The sequence below is a fragment of the Nanorana parkeri genome, unplaced genomic scaffold (genome assembly GCF_000935625.1).
Source record: "Nanorana parkeri isolate BGI_ZX_2015 unplaced genomic scaffold, ASM93562v1 scaffold278, whole genome shotgun sequence".
In the NCBI taxonomy this organism is placed as follows: domain Eukaryota; kingdom Metazoa; phylum Chordata; class Amphibia; order Anura; family Dicroglossidae; genus Nanorana; species Nanorana parkeri.
The window spans coordinates 1,088,159-1,103,623 of record NW_017306546.1 but is presented as its reverse complement, the minus strand read 5'-3'; the positions used below and the strand labels follow the sequence as shown (position 1 = coordinate 1,103,623).

The 15,465-nt window shown below is 41.9% G+C and overlaps 1 protein-coding gene across 1 annotated transcript in view; it reads left to right on the top strand.

The window, feature by feature from the left end:
* GPR161 (G protein-coupled receptor 161) overlaps positions 1 to 14,480 on the top strand; it is a 19,457-nt gene extending 4,977 nt beyond the window's left edge. The window contains exons 3-5 of the mRNA XM_018557284.1: positions 1,830 to 1,934; positions 10,027 to 10,143; positions 14,242 to 14,480. Of these exons, the coding sequence (XP_018412786.1) occupies positions 1,830 to 1,934; positions 10,027 to 10,143; positions 14,242 to 14,480 (461 nt within the window). The remainder of the gene's footprint in view (positions 1 to 1,829; positions 1,935 to 10,026; positions 10,144 to 14,241) is intronic.
* Positions 14,481 to 15,465: the final 985 nt, after the last annotated feature.

Sequence of the window (15,465 nt, the reverse complement as noted above, 5' to 3'; positions counted from 1 at the left end):
TTGTAATGTATCTTTATACATTTTATTAAAGCCTATCTCTGGGAAAGAAACTACTCTTTTAAGAAAGGCTACCCCCACATTGCAAGGGTTAACTGCTTGTTTATTGCTAGGGCATTGTGAAGTGAACTTGATCCCAGCTTTCACAGCAGTTGGCGCTCACCTCCTTCCCTCCGCTCTAGCTCCTGGACTGTCCCTCAGCAATCCCATGTATAACACAGTGCTCTGAGCCCTGCATCATACGTGATGAAGTTAATGGGTCTCTGACCGCAGGAGTGGGGCCAGTCTTGGAGCCTGCGAGTATCGAGTCAGTAAAAGTGCTTTACTCCAACCCATAGACCTAAACGGGCAGTTAACCCTTAAAATCCGGGGCACCCCCCACTACATTTCTCTTAATGGAGATAGGCTTTAAAGTGTATGTAAACCCTAACCCTTCACACTATTTTGGTCTGTATAAAGGGTAAGTTCACTTTCCTAAAGGAATGGAAAATTGGAATTGCCCGCTCAAATCTGGCACCTCAGCACTGCACTGTGGATTTTGAATTTCGCTTGCAGATTGCGAGCACTCATTGGTCAACGTGGTCACCTGATAGCGCTGACCATTGAGAAGCGCTTCTCAATTAGTGCTCAAAATTTGCGTGCAAAATTTTAAATCTGGTGCGCAGGGTTGTGCTATGGGTCAGCACGGATAGTACACTTGTACTGGCTGAGGGGAATGGCCGTTCCTGGAAAGGTAAGTATAGTGGGGAGAGTGGCTGGCCAAGTCGTTTTCTATATGTACTATGTACTTTAAGGTATATGACATGGGAAATATGCTGTATTGCAGATATGTATTGCACATTTTTTTATGTTTTGCCTTGACGTGCTTTGAGTCATTCTCTGTGGAATTCCTGCCATTTAGGGATGCACCGATATTGGTTTTTCAGTATCGACTATGAGTACCGGTATTTATCTTTCGGTACTTGCCGATACCAGTACTTCCGCTAGCATGGAACCGACTTCCTGGGTAATCAAGAAGCCGGGCGGCGTGTCATTACCAAAAACACCCAGCTTCCTGATTGGCCGGGAAGCCAGCTCCATGCTGATTGGCCAAGAAGCTGACTTCCCAGCCAATCGGCGCTGAGCCGGCTTCCCAGCCAATCAGCAGTGAGTCGGCCAAACAGCATGGAGTCATCTTGGCCAATCAGGAAGCCAGGCGGCAAGTCATTACCTGTTACCAGACTTCAAGATTGGTCGGGAAGCCGGCTCCATGTTCCGTTGCAGCACTACTGGTCAGAGTTAATCTCCCTCTGAGCGGAAGTTCCGGTAGTAAGAGTACTCTCCCAAATACTCGGTATCTACACCATACCAATACTAGCATCGGTATCGATGCAAACCTACCTGCCATAATATTGGTACTATTGGCACTAATGCATACATTGTGTTAGACATTGGATTTGTCATTTGATTGTATTAAAATATAAGTTCTAACAGGTTTTTAATGAAGGCAGCATGTACGATGCAGTTTTGACTGTTGTGAAGCCACTGAAGTGTCCAGTGGGATTTTCACTTACAGGAGGAGCTCTCTAATTGTTTTTGCCCTTTTTTACCACACCACCAGGGTTTTCTCAGGACTTATTTGCTAATGAAAACTGATATTGTGGCACAGTCTTATAGACAATAGCACATCTCTCATAGAACTGTTATAACTAGTCTTCATAATGGAGGCTTGTTGGTGTTACCACTTGGAGGAATCCAAGTCAGTAGATTGGAATCCGCCTTTAAATGCCACATTTATGAATGTTGTGTGTGATTGTTTTGGTTTCCATTAATGTTACAATTTTATTTTGTAGATCTTGGGTTATCCCCACATCTGACTGCGCTGATGGCCAGTGGGAAGGACTCGGATCACCAGAGCACTACAACAAATACCGGTGTCAGCTATTCAAACGATTCTGGTAAGATACTATCTTTTGTAAGCTACATATTATAAAAAGTAACATTATAGAATAATTCTCTGCAGAAAGTACAGTAAAACAAAGCATAGAAAAAATGTTGCACTGATTTAGTGTATTATAGGGGAAATGATGTTAACATTGTAAGAGTTTTTATTCTTTTGAATACAAATCCAGTCAGCCTCAATTTAAAAACCTGTTTTTGCATGGGGAACGCAACACTATATTCCGGCACCCTCTTGGACCCCAGCCTGCCCCAACGCAGCAAATGCAGACCACAAAGAAAAACTGTCCAATGTTGAAAGATCTCTGAAATCCATCAAGATTATTAATATACTATATTCAGCATTCATGCCAAATGTGTCAAGGTGCTTATATGTGCTTTATCGTGCTCATAATAACACTTATTAATCAGCACCTTACTGTGAAACGCGTCCAGGCACTTTACCGATAAATATGATTTAGTAGCTTATACTAATAAACTTGCTGAACTCTGCAGATCCTTCAGTATTGGGCCATCTTTCTTTGCACTCTGAACTCCGCTCAGCTCACTTGTTGTGCCTCAGGCAGATTTTTAGAGAGCAACTGAAGTGTTTCAGAAAAACAACTTGCTTTTTAATGTCAGATTTATGTTGTGTCGGGCTTGGAGGCTAATTTAGGTAGACTGTTACAGAGAAAAGTGGATCGGATTACTGAAAGCAAGGAGTCATATTCCTAATATTGTTTAACCATAAAACCTGAGGGGCGTGGCCTGGAGCGGCATGCAGTGAGACGTGCTTTGTGAGTGCTCTGCTCAACGAAAATCCTGATCGTTATCCTAGTTGGCTTCCTGCTCCACGGACACCTTTTTTTTAAACCACTGATGTTCTCCTTACCCCGGTTACTTCTCCTGCTGCTATGTCGCCGACAAAAAGGCACTCTGGGATGATTAAGAGAGAACTATGGGGTAAGTATTTTTCCCCATAGTTCTCTTAAGGGTCACAGGAGGACATATACTAGCGTCCTTCCGTGACCCAAAGCTCAGTATATCGCGAGCTACAGCTTGCAGTATACTGAGACTGCCGCAGCCGGGACAGATCCTGACAATGCTGTTGAGATGCACCCAGCTGCGTGAATGACAGCTGGCTCTGCCTATCTAGAGGCAGAGCCAGCTGTACCCACCCCTCCCCCGTCCGTTCCTCCAGTCAGCACTGGAGGAACGGGGAGGGGGGGAATCCCTGCGGGGAGCCGTGACTGGCAGTCACTACTCTCTCTGCAGGGACATGATCGAGAAGTGAGTGAGCGACTGTATGTGTTCGCTCACTATCTGATCTATAGAGTTGACGTGTGACAGCTTCATTGTCGCACGTCGGCTCGAACTATGAGGATGAGTGTAAATCACTCACCTCATAGTTCTATTTTTAAGAAGCTCGACAAATTCCGCTGCACAGACAAAGATGGCAGCGTCGAAGGAAGAATAGCCGGATCCTGCTAAGGTATTCTAGGCCATATCCCAATGTCAAAGTACTCTCACTACTAAGATAGATGAGGTCAAACTTGATATTTTGCTTATCGGACAAGACCTTCAGAACCTCAGAGAAATTGTGTCTGAGGCTGAGGAGAGTGTGGTATCAGATGCCGCCTTTACAACAGGCCTCTAGGCAGCGCCAGTCTGAATTATTACTCCTGCAAAGACTTGATGACATGGAGAATCGCCTACGTCATTGCAATTCATGATTTGTCTGCCTTCCAGTATAGGCAGAAGGGTCTGACTCCACCTCATTTCTGCAAACGCTGCTAATATCCACTTATGGCAGACATGAATTCTCCTCCTTGTTTGCGGTAGAGTGTGCTCATCACTTGCCTCCTAGATTCCCCTCCACCAGGAGCTTCTTGAACTTTCATTCCAAAATTTCTCCATTACATGGACAGGGATGCTGTTCTGCCCTCGCAAATAAATATGACAATATCCCTTTTCCAAAACGTCACTATCTCTGTGTATACTGACTTCTCAACGGAGATTCATAAGCAAAGAGTAAAGTTTACTAAGCTAAGAGACGACTATGAGAATTGAATCTTAAATACACAATGCTTTACCATGCTCGCCTAACTGTTGTTGACGGAACAATTAAACCTAAAATGTTGCTCTGGGCAACTGTCTCACTCATGCCCGATTTTTCCATTTGTAAATTGACTGCCCAGCGTTATTTGTGATAAGGTATATAGTAGGGATGCACCGATACCACTTTTTTAAAACCGAGTAACAATACTTTTTGTCAAGTACTCACCGATACCAATTACCGATATTTTTTCTTAAAGGGACAGGTCACATTTTTTCTAAAGCAATACAAAATCATGATTTTAGGTCAGTTTCTTAATATTATGAAGAACATGAACATGAATATTTATCATGCCATTGTATTTTTCCCCACAATGTTCTGGTCTGGAGTTTGGACATGTGCTCATCTATTTTCCCCACTAGGGGGATACAAGCCTAAGTTAGCAATATCTACATAGTTATTTCTTTATTATTTTTAAATATTATATGTAGTTAAACAACATTTTTGTGCCCAGCTCCCATGCAGTGCTGCAGTACTAACCTGCTGTGTCGTCTTCTCCGTCTGCTTCAGCCACTCCGTGTCACAGCCTAGTCATCTGCTCCATTCTGATCTCTTCTCCCGCTGATAGCACTCCTGACTGGTGCGGAAGCCTGCCAATCATCCAATCGGCCAATCAGCGGGAGAAGAGGTCAGAATGGAGTAGGGCTGCAACATCTAATCGACATAATCGATTATAATCGATTATGTCGATTAGATGTTGCAGCCCTACTCCATTCTGACCTCTTCTCCCGCTGATTGGCCGATTGGATGATTGGCAGGCTTCCGCACCAGTCAGGAGTGCTATCAGCGGGAGAAGAGGTCAGAATGGAGTAGGGCTGCAACATCTAATCGACATAATCGATTATAATCGATTATGTCGATTAGATGTTGCAGCCCTACTCCATTCTGACCTCTTCTCCCGCTGATTGGCCGATTGGATGATTGGCAGGCTTCCGCACCAGTCAGGAGTGCTATCAGCGGGAGAAGAGGTCAGAATGGAGTAGGGCTGCAACATCTAATCGACATAATCGATTATAATCGATTATGTCGATTAGATGTTGCAGCCCTACTCCATTCTGACCTCTTCTCCCGCTGATTGGCCGATTGGATGATTGGCAGGCTTCCGCACCAGTCAGGAGTGCTATCAGCGGGAGAAGAGGTCAGAATGGAGTAGGGCTGCAACATCTAATCGACATAATCGATTATAATCGATTATGTCGATTAGATGTTGCAGCCCTACTCCATTCTGACCTCTTCTCCCGCTGATTGGCCGATTGGATGATTGGCAGGCTTCCGCACCAGTCAGGAGTGCTATCAGCGGGAGAAGAGGTCAGAATGGAGTAGGGCTGCAACATCTAATCGACATAATCGATTATAATCGATTATGTCGATTAGATGTTGCAGCCCTACTCCATTCTGACCTCTTCTCCCGCTGATTGGCCGATTGGATGATTGGCAGGCTTCCGCACCAGTCAGGAGTGCTATCAGCGGGAGAAGAGATCAGAATGGAGCAGATGACTGAGGACTTGGAGGAGGAGTTTGGGGCCATCTTGTTTCATTGAAGATGCGATGGAGTTCCTGTGTGCGGCGGAGTATTTGTACGAGTACTCATGCAAATACTCTGTATCGCCGCTGATACCGATGCTTGTGTCGGTGCATCCCTAGTATATAGGACCTTTTAATTGATGTCCTCCTAAAATGCTTTGGATAAAGGTACTTTCTCAAGTTGTCATGAATTTCAGTAGACCAGTTGATTCAAAGAATGTACAATGTGTACTTACTCCAGCCATAACAAAATGTCTTTGTAAATGAAGAGTTATATAACAAATACCTGTCATTCCTCAGGAAATGAAGGTTGAATGCTAAATGCTTGTCGGGAGGCTTTGCTTTTGATTGGAAGCTGTGCCATATAAGTATTAAAAGCGGCTTTCAAGCTTTAAAGATCAAATGTTAGAATTTCCCTTATTAAAGAAAGACTAAAGCTGCCCATACACTGGTAGATTTTCATATGAACGTTCATACAACGTTTTCATAATCGAATAGTTGGCCGATTTTTTTTATTTTTTCGATCAGATAAAAAAAAAAAAATGAAATACCATCCTAATTTTAAAATCTACACAAATGCAGTGTTACAAACATAAAATTTACATAGTATTTGGGGTTGAATAAAGACATAAGTTCATCAAGTCCAACCCATATTCTTTACTTCAGAATAAAACTGCATGCACAATTTTTTGCAATCGCATTGCCCAGGAATGCACGGCATTGTGGTACCTACCGTGCGTTCCGGCACGGGCGATCACTCTGTGGGTGACAGGCTTGTCTGGGGCCCATTGAAATGAATGGCACTGCAAGACACTTCCCGCAGCAGAATTTGTCAGGCCGAAACTGACCTTTTTTTTTTTTCCTCCGTCTTCTTCTCCTTCTCCTTCTTCCTCCATGGCATTTGAATAGCTTCAGGCAGGGAATGACAGCTGCCAGTGTTAACATTTCACAGACGGCAGCTAAATGTATACACAGCAGGTAATGGGTGGGTGCAACAGCCGGCCTGCTATTTGCCATTTCAAACTGCAATAGCAGGCTGTGTTTCACCAGCTGTTGTGAAACTACAAATCCCATGATGCATCTCTCTCCGGGAGTCATGTCTGAAAATCTTGCAAAGCCTCATGGGATTTGTAGTTCCACAGCTGGAGGGCCGGAGTTTGGCTACCCCTGCTCTAGAAGGAAGGACAGCATTAGTATAAATTCAGAGATGATTTGGGGCTTTACAGCTGAGTGTTGCACAAATAAGTTACAATATTGTTAATCATTAAGGTATTTGAATGCATTTTTAAGATTTTAACTTTCCTGAAGATTTAAGATTCCTGAATTAATGTTACTTTAACATGAGAATCTGAAATGAATTGGGTTTTCCAGACAAAAACCACATTCACTGTTAGAATTTCATTTGTTCTAGAAATGGATAGATAAAATGTCCCTCCGCACTCCTCACAACGCTCCCGGCCTGTACAATAATGGTGCTCGCAGTGATGACCACGGATGGCGCCGTGCAGACACAAGGTAGAAGACAAGAATCGCCAGCCTTCAGTAATATCATTCAATATGTCCATTTATTTGGACAAATCGTCACAATGAAAGAAGCCAACGTTTCGGGGCCACACAAGGTCCCTTCATCTCGCCCTGATGAAGGGACCCTGTGTGGCCCGAAACGTTGGCTTCTTTCATTGTGACGATTTGTCCAAATAAATGGACATATTGAATGATATTACTGAGGGCTGGTGATTCTTGTCTTCTACCATTTGCTCTAGAAACACATTTTCATTGTGCTCCTTTTAAAGTATTTTTTTTTGTCACTGCAGATGAAAATGATTGCTGATTTTGACTCCAAAAACTATTAGGAAATCGAACAAATGTTCTGAAAACTAAATTCTGCTGGTGTATGGCCTTAAGACTGGAAATGTTGTGTCGGTCGGAGAGTCAGAATATGGTACAAAATTGTATACATTTATTATTTAAAATCTCATTGGACATGCTGAACGCACCAGTTAAACCAACACCCGTTGCTAATCTAAAAATGGTTATTGCAACAACCGGCTCACTCCCATCACACAAACATGCACACTTAGGACGGGCTGATCAGCATAATTGATAATACCGAATAGGACTCAAAATCATTGAGAAAACAGCGCTTTAAACAGTAATTGTAAACAGAGTATGATTCAAAGGATTAGCTCTTTAGCCTTGGGTCCTTATTCTATTATTTAGATCCTTCCTAGGATTCTGAAGGGATTATGATCACTGATGATGTAACTCGTGATGTAGCCAATCATCAGTTACATTTATATCCTTTGCTCTTGATTAGAGCGGACAGAACATGAGGTGTATAGCTTGATTGGAGATTAGTCTTAGAGACTCAAGTATTGACCCGGTAAATCCTGAATGGTGATTTCACCCGGAGTGGTTATCACACATGGAGGAAAAGGTTCGACCAAACAGTGTGTAAAGTCACAGATATAAGGTACTCACGGGTGCTGGATTGCTTTTACCAGGTAGTGCTTCTCAGAGAGTATGAAGTGTCCCAAAGGTTGGTTGCTTCGAATAGTCCTCTGTGATCTTTGTTAATCCTCTTTATTGGGAAGTCCCAAGTACTTGGAGGGTCTCCTGAACATGTAGAGTAGTGTTGAATGGTCCCAGAAGGCTTTGGTTTTATCAGTGATGTTATCCCAGAATCGTTTGTTAGTGGACGCCAAGCTGACTAACCTCCTGCATGTCAGGTACTAGACTTCCCGATTTTGGACTACAAGACAGCACGATTCTGGGATAACATCACTGATAAAACCAAAGCCTTCTGGGACCATTCAACACTACTCTACATGTTCAGGAGACCCTCCAAGTACTTGGGACTTCCCAATCTTGGGAATCTCCAATCAAGCTATACACCTCATGTTCTGTCCGCTCTAATCAAGAGCAAAGGATATAAATGTAACTGATGATTGGCTACATCACGAGTTACATCATCAGTGATCATAATCCCTTCAGAATCCTAGGAAGGATCTAAATAATAGAATAAGGACCCAAGGCTAAAGAGCTAATCCTTTGAATCATACTCTGTTTACAATTACTGTTTAAAGCGCTGTTTTCTCAATGATTTTGAGTCCTATTCGGTATTATCAATTATGCTGATCAGCCCGTCCTAAGTGTGCATGTTTGTGTGATGGGAGTGAGCCGGTTGTTGCAATAACCATTTTTAGATTAGCAACGGGTGTTGGTTTAACTGGTGCGTTCAGCATGTCCAATGAGATTTTAAATAATGTATACAATTTTGTACCATATTCTGACTCTCAGACCCTCTTTAATAGCTGTACTTTGAGTTGATCCTCACCCGGTCATCTCATATTTCTGTTTTGTGTCTAGTTTAAGCAGCTGGGGGTTGTTCCTCTTGAAAGTTATTGAATAACTAACATACCCAATGCAAGGGGTCTACTAATTTTGGGTTTGGTACTCTGGGTAAACCCCCCTTTTTCTAAATGTTGTGTCGGTACCTACCTACCCCTTAAACTACAACATGCTAATTGTTTTATCAGAGTTTTTCTCTGAGATTCTTTTGGATCTTAGTGTGGACATGGGAGGCAGACTTGTAGTTTTTTTAAAGTGTATGTTTAACTTATTTTAAGTTTTGTTTTACCAAATTGTCTTTTCATCACCTGCCTTTCTGTTGCCATTTAGTTGTTGCAGACTTCTAAAAATAAAACTGCAGATGCCTTTCGGGGCTCATTCACACCAGCCCGTTGTGCTGTGATGGGCAGCTTTGCATATTGCAAAGACTAAGCAGTTGGCCTTGAGTCCTATCATTTCACACAGTTGTGCTGTAGTGTGTGCTAAAAATAAAACCCAGTAGGATGTGCTTTTTCTCTTTCAGAGGAGCTTGTTGCAATGCACAGTATTACACCACATCGCAACACTCATCCAGTGAATAAAGATGTAAAACCTTCATTTAGTGACATTTCAGTAAAGTAAAAAAAAAAAAAAAGTAAACTGTGTGATGTGTCATTACAGCAAATGAGCACCTCTCCTTCCATTGGTGACATTGGTATAACATGGCTACTGGTGTGAATGAGCCCCTAAAGCCAGCTAGTTTAGCTAGTTTGTACATTTTTTTTTTCTCCTGTTTTTTATAGACCGTATATACATAAAATTCTACTTTTGTACGTTTATCATAATTTTACTTTTTTGTAACTGAAAAAGTGGATTACGTTGCCCTCCAGTCCGGCAGTGGGAGAAGCTCCCTATGGACACCTGCTATTACACTACCTGAGCCATGCTGTTCTACCCTGGAGCATGTGCTGCTCTTTGGTTTTCTTCATATAAAATGTAAGCTGAAATTTGGTGTTCAGTGTCAGTCATTGTGGAATAATCTCCAATCACAATACCACTGCCGTCAGTCTTCAATAAGATGCTCCATCCATTGGGTTTAAAGAAAATTTGAGTTATATTGTTTGTGTTTCCCTGTTCTCTAGGTACTGATGTAATGCTGCTTGATGACCACAGCTCTGATAGTGCTCAGCACCCACGTCTTCTCTATTCGAGAAGGAAAAGTTCTGTTACATTTGAAGATGAAGTGGAGCCAAAGAATGGTACTTTTAATGTTTATTATTTTAAGCTGAACTCCTGGCCAAAAACACATATTGGACTTGTTTTTCCTGACTTGCACCTTTTTATGAACAGGTCGGCATTGCCGGCGCCACCTTACTTGTCTTCTGACAGGTGACCTTTATACAATATATGCTATAGCTAAACTTATGATTCTATACCTGCTTGATGAAATTACAAGGGAAATGTATCGCATAGAAATATATTTGCTTTATTTCAACAGTTTAGAATTCTCTAAATACAAGAAAAGTGTGTGCCTTATCTCTAGAATATATCCATTTATATGCAGTAACAGTGAAAAGAGACATGAAGGTTTCTTTGTCATTCGTTGGCATAGTTTTCCATGACTGGTGGGCAAAGTCAATTAGGTTTATTGTCCTATGTCCGTTTTCTTTTTCCTCAATGTGACAAATTGTGCTCTAAATTGTGGCCAGCTTCAAATAATACCTACATTTAACAATTGCTCATAATCTACTTTTGTTTGTTAAACAGAAATTCTAAATTTAATTTGATTAAATGCTAAACGGCTAATTCACCAAATACAGTGTCGTCTTTTACATGTAATATTTTAGAGCTCTTTAGGCCATTCCCCTAACATGAACCTTTATCTAATGCTTCACATGACCATAACAATTAAAGTGGGGGTGTCAAACTCGATTTAGTCGCGGGCCACATTATCATTATGGTTGCCCCCAAAGTTACCTGTAAGACTATATAAATGTATCTAATCTTTATCATAATTGCCTCTGCATTGGATTATCACTGGTTTTAGTAAAAACTTAATACCTAGATATGAAAGTAGAAGTCTAGGAAATGGCCTGGTGGGCTGGATTCGACCCCTGGGCCTTGAGTTTGACACATGTGAATTAAAGGGTAATTCTATTTTCCCAGGGGAATTTGGGAAAGAAAAGGATTTACTCCCATCATTCATTGCCCAATCTCCAGCCTGCCCCCCCATGCTTGTGCTCTACCTGTCAACAAACGCTCCTCCCCCCGGCTTCCACAGTACGACCCATACACAGCAGTGCAGCCCTGCCTTATGCATTTCAAATTACACTTGCCAATGGCACGCTTTCATTTTGTTTTTTTGAGGTCTGTGTCCCTGCTGGGGAGGTTTCACTTCCTGTCCTGGAGATGCAACAAAAAATGAGAAGAAATCTCCCTAAGGCAGGGATGTACAAACTCCGGCCCTCCAGCTGTGGTGAAACTACAAATCCCATGAAGCATCTCTTTGCGGGAGTCGTGGCTGTGAGCATCTTGCAAAGCCTCATGGGATTCGTAGTTCCACCACAGCTGGAGGGCCGCAGTTTGGACATCCCTGCCCTGCCCAAAGCAATTGACATCCCTGCCCAAAGCAATTGTCCTCATTGGAGGGTTTACCCTCCTTACTCTTTTTTGATAACCCGACAATTAGGGATTTCCCCCTCTCTTTGTCTTACCGTAGTGACGGTGGCAACCAGGGCACACAATGGGGTAAACCTTCCTGGTAAATACTCTAACTAGTAAGGGTCTAACCGTTCCTCACAATAGTTTTACCTTTACATACACTTTAACCCTTTAATGACCTGCACTATAACACTTACCCTAAACAAATAGCATTCGCAATAGCACAAAGGTTGAACTCTATAGACCTTTGTCTTTATTCAACCTGAAATACTATGCGACTACAGGGTTGTGGAATTCCAATCGCCCAACGACCTGCATTTCTGGGCGCCGGGCAGGTGTTTTGTTTCTACATTTAGCCCTGCTGCGGGCAAGCAGGGCTAAATGTAGAGCAGGGGCATTGGTTTGTACAAGGCATCTGTGCAGCAGAGGGTAAGTGTACTTTCCCAAGTAATTTTGGGAAAATAGAATTACCTGTTCAAATCTGACCCCCCCCAATATACTTACCTTTTAGTGAGCAGTCCCTCCCCTCCACTGGTATGGGTGTACTATCTGTACCCCATGCTGCTGTCCAGCGCAGCCCTACGCTATGGATTTTGAATTTCGGTCACAAATTGCGAGCACTTGTTGGTCAGCGTGGCACCTGACCGCGCTGACCAGTGAGAAGTGCTTCTTCACAGTTAAATTTGTTTTTGGTTAAAAGTATTTTTGTATGACTAGATTGTCATAAGGGACAAGTAGACTGGGCCCCCGCTTTAGTCCTTGGACAAGCAGTTTTTTTTGTTTTTGTTTTTTTTAAAATGTCCACACCCCTGAACTAGCATTGAACTGTCCCCCTAAGACTTAAACTTGACCTCTAGCGAAACCCTGAAAATTGACACCCTGATCCCCCTCATAACCTTACCTTTACCTAAAGTTAAGTTTCCCCCTTTTTTAGTTTGCTAAAGCCTTGTGCATATTAAAACAGAGGACCGTATCTGCGCAATATGTGTTGAAATGGCCATTTGTTATCTCTACCGAAATACCTAGGGAATAGGGTAGGGTGACAACAAAGATGCCCAATTGGGAGAAAGGGACAGAGCGTTGTAAGCTTATAACAGGAAGTCTATAAACATGGACCTTCTTTGTAGCATTTCCAGTTGTTATTTTAGTGAAACTGGATTTAAAAATATTTGACAATTACTTGAAATTACATTAGCATGTTAAAGCACATCACAGTATGTGATTTTAGTGATTGGGTTTACATATACTTTAAGGTCTCGGTCACACCTAGGCGTATTGCATATGCGCGTCTGTCGCGCGTTTTTTACCGCGATTCGCGGTAAAGTCGCGCGTTTCCGAAGGCTACTTGGCTGTATCCCAATGGAAACGCGCGAAAAAAACGTCCCAAAGTAGTACCTGTACCTTTTCAGGTGTGGGCCGTTTTGTAGCGCGTTAGGGACGGGCGGAAATACGCCAAGGTGGGAACGAGACCATTGAATACAATGGGATTTATATTTTTGAGCGTTTTGTCGAGCGTAGAACGCGCTACAAAACGTTCAGGTGTGAACGAGGGCTTACTCTTAACCTGACATTTGCATCACACACGTTACACATCGCTGCGCAGGCAGTGACAACAATGCTTCTAGGGCCATCGTTCACTGAACTCTGAATTGATGACCTGTAGAGGCTTTTAAAGCATTGCGTATAGGTAATTGTGGGTGCTGTTGCTTTTTCGTAGCTTCACAGGTGCACACAGTTTTTAGGCCTGACATTTGTAGTATCTATTTACTCAACACAACTTCAGCTTTTATATTTTACCATAAAATGGGTATTTATATTGTGCTTATGTGCACTAAAATTAATTTGAAGGCATTGTTTTACTGATATTTTGGGTTTTATAAATAGTTGGGTAATATTGTATGTCATAATAAAAAAAAATTAAATTGCCACCATTGTATTTTACATGTTTTAAGTGGCCTTCAGACCTAAAATATGCATTTTATCGTGTGTGCAAAAATGCAAAACGGCTCTGGCAGTAAAAGGGTTAGAGATAGATGACTAAAAAGTCTAATGTATTAACACGGCAGCTTTAAGCTCAGATATGCTATACCAACTGTATGTTCCCATAATATTTTATAAATAGATTAGAGATATCTGCATATCTCTTTGTTCTTGTCAATCCAAACACATGATATAGTATAGGTTTGGTTATGCATCTTACACTGTGGTAATGTGTTCTTCCCCTTTTTCAATTGTCATGGGGTATCCATGACTGCCCATTTTAACAAAATTAAAATGATTGCCTTTCCTACAACCGAGAAGCAGTATCCTCATTAATAAAAAGTAAAATCCTTACCACAATAATGAAATAAAAGACCATATAGTCAGACTCGGCCCAGTGACTCATGTTGGTGATGTAGATTTCACCTGATGGTGTCCACAGGGAAGGGGTGGCTTGTCAACCATTTCTGGTGGACCAGTGTCCAGTAAATCTGGTTAACCTAGATGAATATTAGTTATGTATGCACTTTCTTAACAAACCTGATTCCTGGAGACATGTGGGATGCAGTAGTACATTACTATTTCCATTATTTAACTAACTTTTGCATGTTGATGTCCTGTGTATATTCTGCATTTCGCTGTTCTGAAAATCTACATATGTAGAAAAACATTTTTTTTTCATTCTAATACGAGTTAAATGTTCTTCTTTCCTACAGATGTCAACAAATCATCAGCAGAGGAAAACCCTTCCAGCTTATCTTTGGAATCCTATGCCTTCAACTTGGCCAAGGCAATAGAGATGGATGCAAAAATGTGCTTGTTTGGAGAAGAATCATCGAGCACAGCCCCTGCGCCATCCGTTGCAGGGAATTCCGGTACAAGCCGAGGTGGCAGGGGTCATTTAATCCAAAAGCAGAGAATTGTCCTGCAGAGTATTGATGAAGGACCCATTTGACTTTGAGTGTTGGATACCTGTTAATAGAGATGAGCTAATTCACATTCATCTGTGAATCTTGATTGACCAGTGCTTGGGCTTAACAGTTTGACCAATGCATCATAGTTTGTGCACCAATGCCATCATTTCTAATTGTGGGATTAAAAGGGGTTGTAAATACTCACTGAAATGGAATTCAACCTGTGACCCTATAAGGAATATTTCCATTTCCTTTCTGTTCAGGTGTTACCCGTCACTGGAACAGGAAGTGGGGAAAACTCTTTCTCCATGCTACTAAACCTTTTTTGTTGTTGTTGCTGTGTCCCTGTTGAAGAAATTTACTCTCGCTTCTTGTCGTATTGACACCAAAGGAAGTGACAGAAAATCTGCTTAATGCAGACAGAGTAATAACTAAGTTATAACCCTCTGTATTGAAAGCAAAAAAAGTGACAAGTTCTTCCTTAAGTGATGTGATCCAACTAACTTCATAGCATTATGTCATGCAAAGGGAACAATAACTAGCCTTAATACCATTACAGGTGACCGTTTTCACTGCCTTTTTTTAACCGCTGCTAAGAATGTTACTGCCATTTTAATGTTTCGTTCATCCTTTCGCACAAAGTGCTCCAGAGCAGTGTTTGTCATCTCCATCTGTTTGTGACTGGGAACAGGTCACATCTGCCGGATCCTGTTTCAGGATCACTGGGTGAATAAGTAGTGGGCTTCTTCTAATGGTTTCTGTTTGCTAATGATCTGCCACAACCAAAAGCTGGTTTGGAGAAACGCTGCGTATTCACCAAATTACAGTAAAACTACAAATCCTTTTTTTCTTTCATAAGAGTACACTGCGGGTTTATTGCTGTACATTACTGCTACACCATATCTTTTCACACTGCCTTTATGAGTAACCCCACCTGATTTGCTTACTTGATTTGCCTTACTAATGGGCAGATAGAATAAAATAGGATGAATACTGTTTACGTACTGCCATGGGTCCATGCAGACT